This window comes from Leiobunum rupestre, chromosome 3, assembly GCF_980474605.1.
Source record: "Leiobunum rupestre chromosome 3, qqLeiRupe1.1.hap1, whole genome shotgun sequence".
NCBI lineage: Eukaryota > Metazoa > Arthropoda > Arachnida > Opiliones > Sclerosomatidae > Leiobunum > Leiobunum rupestre.
Genome location: NC_143386.1, coordinates 52,234,062 through 52,239,482, shown reverse-complemented (window position 1 = coordinate 52,239,482; position 5,421 = coordinate 52,234,062). Strand labels below are relative to the sequence as shown.

At 34.7% G+C, this 5,421-nt stretch overlaps 1 protein-coding gene across 1 annotated transcript; it reads right to left on the bottom strand.

The window, feature by feature from the left end:
• Window positions 1-943: 943 nt before the first annotated feature.
• Window positions 944-5,421, bottom strand: LOC149952557 (putative methyltransferase DDB_G0268948). The gene is made up of 3 exons (XM_090170201.1): window positions 5,345-5,421; window positions 3,333-3,856; window positions 944-2,782 (listed from the first exon to the last, which is right to left on the bottom strand). Exons 2-3 carry the CDS (start codon window positions 3,772-3,774, stop codon window positions 2,544-2,546), a joined length of 681 nt encoding a protein of 226 aa, XP_090026327.1. The 5' UTR covers window positions 3,775-3,856; window positions 5,345-5,421; the 3' UTR covers window positions 944-2,543.

Genomic DNA, 5,421 nt, shown 5'->3' with positions numbered 1-5,421 from the left:
AGGGAAAACTTACCAAAAACGATGAAATATAATACGCTCGGGGTAGCTCGTTTTTACCGATATATTTTAACTCTCGCCAGGTAGAACATTATAATTCTTTAGTATGTTAAACAACATTAATAGACCTATAATTGGCCGGTGAGCTCCGATACGAGACGAGTTATATTGATTTTAATAACTGGAAAAGTTCGAAATAGAAGGTCTTATAAAATCGGGGTCATTTAGTTTTCCCGATATATTTATATTCTCGCAAGGTAGAACTGATAGGTTCTTAAGTATATTAAACAACATTACTAGGCCTATTGAAAGAAACAATAATTGAGCTCCGATACGAGCCGAGTTATATTGAATTTAATAACGGGAAAAGTTATCGAAATAGAAGCTTTCAGAATTCGAATCTAGGGTACCGAGTTCTATATTATCTTTGGTTGGAGCCAGCAACTTCTCTTAAGAGCTTTACCATATGAATATGGAGATTTGGTCCGTAGTGCCTTTATGTATTCAACATTTGTATTACCGAAAGTGCGTTCGTTCTGATTTAGCAACTAAGTCTATGGTAATTTTAGGCCTCAAGGTTATTGTGTAGCGATAGAACTGACCTACCTAACCATCAAGGTTGGAGTTTCGTTACAGTACAAACAAAATTCGGGTCAATTTAACGGAGGTAATTCGATTATTATACGATATAATAAAAAACCTCTACCATTTCAATCTTCGTAACAGCCAAAAGCGCAAAAAAACCAACGAAAAAAGGTATTTTTAAATTTAACTTTTATAGTAAATGTAAGAAATATTTTAAAATGTTGGTCGCGAACTCACGACCTATTATTCAAATGCAATTTTCATGTGTTTCTTCCGTTAACCTTTTAGGTGTGTTACTTTCTGTATTTCAATATTTTAGGAAAAACCATAACAAAAAATTTAATTACATTTAAAACCTACATTCTGAATATTTTCAGCCCCATAAATAACGCGTTTTCCAATTTTCGTTTTAATTTCGTTACAGATGAATCCTGAAGTTCTCAAAGAGAAAATCGTCTTAAAATATCACCCAGACTGTATGCTTGTAAGACGTTTCCACCAGGATTGGCTGGTTTAAACCACTTGTTTTTATCATAAAAATCAAAAGAGTTTTGGTATTTTTAACAGAAGAGGAAAATTGAATATTTTCAAAAAGAAAACTTGTGTTTTGTTTAAACTACTCGATAATTTTGATATTTTTTACTTCAATTTCATTGCCAGTTAAGGGTTCATGGGTATATAGAGTGTTGTCGTCTGAAACCCTGCGACGTCACCATTGTAATTTGCCTATTGATAAAACACGGTAACTGTCATGGCGGCCACTATTATCACTACACATGTGACGTTACAAGTTTTCAAAATCGTATCAGACGACAACACTCTATACAGTTAATTAGAATTTACAGTAGCTAATAATAATAATAAACTAAGGCACCGCCCCAGGCCCGACTTATTATGTCTTTAAGTCCGTAGGCTGGGTTACAATGCGTAGGGGAATGGTGGCAAGACTTTCATGCAACATGAGCCAACCGCTCCCTACATTTACTATTACCGTTACCTTTACAAGTTTTAGTGGAAAGGGGAAACCGAAAGAATAGTATTAGTTTAAATTAATGTATTTAACCAGCATTTGAAATTAAAGCCGGTTTTTCCAAACCTAGTTTCCTCATTCCAGTCGACAAGTAATAGTACAAAAATCAATTGCTCCTCATTAACGGTACTGAGAATACTTTTTCACCACCAAGACCAAGCATTGAGGAGTCACTTTTTGCTTAGAATTAGTCTATTTGCCTCTATAAAACGTAAACTAAATTGCAGGGAACCCAGCGGTCCTATAATTCCTATAAAAATATTTATTTTTAAATCTTTCCTACAAATTTCTGTAGTTTCTTGAAATGTCCTATAGTATCCTGTAAGTTTTAGTTAGTATATGTTTCCGAAATAGAGTAAGTTTTCGGTTACAATTTATAATACTACGCCCTCTTTTGGTTTCCTACTATCGTCGACAATTGAATGTTGGCAAAGCAGCACCATCTATGCTCGTTTTGGTATCATCTTTGAATACATTTTTATTTCTTAAATATTTGTATATATTATTACGTATTTTAAGCTGAAATCTTATAACAAAATTTTATGTTCCGTATAATCCTATAAATTGAAAAAGTAGTTATATTTTCTTAGAAAATAAAAGCTATTATTATTATAAGTAATTTAAATTTTTGAACCATCACAATACCCTTTTAAATAAAAAAGATATTTATATCCAGATATTTTTCGCATTATCCAAATGTTTTTCAGTTTTTCATAACAAAACACTCATCTATAATAACCCAAATATATACTATCAGTTCTTTATGAATATGACTAATTTATGTTCGTAGTGTTACTTTCTACCCATGAGAAGCACATATCTCAATGGGATGGTAACTTTTAGATTTACGGCGTCCTTTTTATCAACTTTCAGAACTGTAAGAACATCATCTTCCACTTGCTGCAAGAGCTCTTTGGCGAACTTTTCCCCTTCAACTTTGGCCATCTTCTGATAGCCCGACCAAGTGGTGATATAGGCCATGTAATCCTGGAACAGCATCTGAATGGGCACGACAATCTACTTCGTCTACGAAGTCTTCGAAGGGCAGAATGACGCCTTCGTACCTCTGTTGCTTGTAACCTCCTCTTCCGTCGCCGTACTTCGACATCTCCATTTCGAACAAATCCAAAATTATCTTCTTCAGATTTGCTGTTTCTTCATCCGTGTTTCCTATAACAGAGAATCGACAATAAACAAGGAGGAGCACATTACTAACTAGGCAATATACGCATTAACCTAGGACCCTGATTCGTAAGTGGTTTAAAAAAAAATTCTACATTGCAGCCCGGTTAGAAGACTTCGCCTAGGGCCCGGAAAATTTCTAACATGGTTCTGCTAATAAGCGTCTACTTCGGGAAATTTTCGTCATCAATCTCTTCATAAAGGCTGTAAAGTAGTGCAGTCTTAAAGTCGTTGATTTACCCACACACCAAGTTGCTAAGTGTGAATGAAGAAAATATTTTCATGACGTGTTGGCCACACAAACGCTTTTGTTTTTCCAAGTTTTGAAAAACCTCCGTTTTTTTACCAAGGCTTAGATACAAATATTTAAGTTCGGTAAATCGGTACCCATCCTTTTGATTACAAAGCGTAACACCAAACGTCGCAAATATACTGCAGCTCTACCAATCATTTCGGTATCGTGTAATTAGCGAATAGTTTGAAAAGTTAACTGTAAACCTTTCGTCTAGTGTCGCAATGAAAAAAAAATAGATTATACCTTTCAGAATGAGAACTTCGCAGCAGTAAACGGCCAAAACTCCATTGGCTTCCAAAACTCTTTTAGTGGATTCCAAGAAGCTTTTCTGATCGAAATAATGGTAAGCAGTACTGGCCGTGACTAGTTGCAAGGAATTGTCTTTGAAATCCAGAGACTCGGCTGGTGACACCGCGAAATCAACATTGTTCGGGTTTCCGGGCGTTACCTTGGCTTGCTCAATCTGACTCTCGCTGACGTCAGTTCCGGTCACTTTTTCGAAATTCGGGGCCAGTATCCTCGTGCTCTGACCAGTGCCGCATCCTACGTCCAAGGCGGCTTTCAAGGGCCCGCTATGCTTCTGCTTCAGATAGGCCAATATCCTGTCCACCAGTACTTGAGGAGTGGTTGGTCTGTACTTGGCGTAGACTGCCGAGTGATCGGTGCCGCTGAATAAATCCGCCATTGATAAAGCAAATGGAACAGACGAGACGGAAAGATCTTTCTCAGTTCGAATTGCAAAGACGCTGGTCGTTGATTGAGTTAATCTATAAATATAAAGCGTTATCACTCCTTCGCAAGTTCGCCGTTGATTTTTTTTGTTTTTTTATCAGCGAATTTATCGGTCTTTACGACATTCAAATTAATCATCTCCTTAATATGGCTTAAGCTGGGTGATTCAAGTATGAGTCATTTGCGTAAAACTACCTATTTCCAATCAAAGACAATGCTCGTTGAAAAGTTGAAAACCGTATTATTTAAACATGGAACTACTAATTTCTGCAGCTGTTTTAAAAGATAATTTGAAGTTTTAAAATAACCAAAGAATACTTGATGATTCAGTCTTACTTAAATATAAATGTTATTTTTAAATTTTAAAAAGGGTTATATTGAACGAGTCAAAATTTTCAATTTAAAAGATCCACGCTTTAAATGTCGATATGGTCCGGTGTATTATAGTATTATTTTTCGAGATTAACATTTTGGAAGCCGTGATCGTTATTTGGACACGTGTGGTATAGACAAATGAGCGATCCTGTTCAAAGAAATACACATTTAATATGAGGCTTCACTCAGGCTTCTAGTTCTAGGTGCAAACACTTATATAAAAGAGTTGTTCTCTGTTATTCTAACTAAAATAGCGGTTATTCAATGTTTGGCATGTAATAATGTAAATGAGACTACATTATTAGTTTTTTTTCTATTAAAACTGAACTAGCTGGATATGTTAATAAATGCCCAATTTGGTAAATTCTGTTTGGAAGATGAAAAAATTTACAACTCTTTCCCACCCAACATTAGGGCAGTTGTTTTCAACCTAGGGTTCCGCGAGATGGATCTAGAGGTTCCGCGGAAACATTTAAAAAAACATAAAAAGGTTTAATACGCAAATAAAACATATATAATCTAGCCTATTCTACTTCATATTTGTGTTGTTTTGATTAATAAATTGATAATTCTGCACTTTTGATTATAAAAAACTATAAATATTATTATTATAAATAATAATTGTTTAAACAAAAAATCATATATTTGAAATCTGAGGCGATTTGGTTTTCCAAATAATGGGGGCTTTACCCACCGACCCCGGGATATTATTTAATTCATAAAATTTCAGGGGTTATGCGGATTTTGTTTTTGATAACGAAGGGTTCCGCGAAAAATAAAGGTTGAAAACCACCGCATTACTTAGGGTACCCCATCCAGAAAAAATTGTGTAATTCTACGCAAAACTGTATTTATTTATACATAGGGAGAATGACTTTAAAGAGACATTTTTAAGAATTGTTCGAAATCCCCCTCATGATCGAGATTTATTTAATCTTTTCACCATAAGTTCATCGTTATCCAAACTTTCAAAAATGCTACAGTTTGTAGAAATAACAAAACTATAATGCTGAATCAGCAAAGGGATAACTATAACTTATTATTTTACAGAAGGTACGGTTTTTGCCTATTTTCCTAGCTTCGATTGAAATTTTTATTAACATAAATATATTAAATATTAACTTACATATGGCTGTTAGTTCACTTACCTGCTTATCTATTACAATATCGTTTTGTACATTGAGATAAATAGCGCCTAGTCGTTCGCTAGTGTTTGTGGTTGTTT

Bases quoted from the DNA above. Each gene is read 5' to 3' on its own strand.
- LOC149952557 (XM_090170201.1), bottom strand. From the start codon at position 3,774: ATGGCGGATTTATTCAGCGGCACCGATCACTCGGCAGTCTACGCCAAG. The intron at 2,783-3,332 runs GTATAATCTATT...TCTCTGTTATAG, and splicing joins CGAAGTTCTCATTCTGAAAG to GAAACACGGATGAAGAAACA.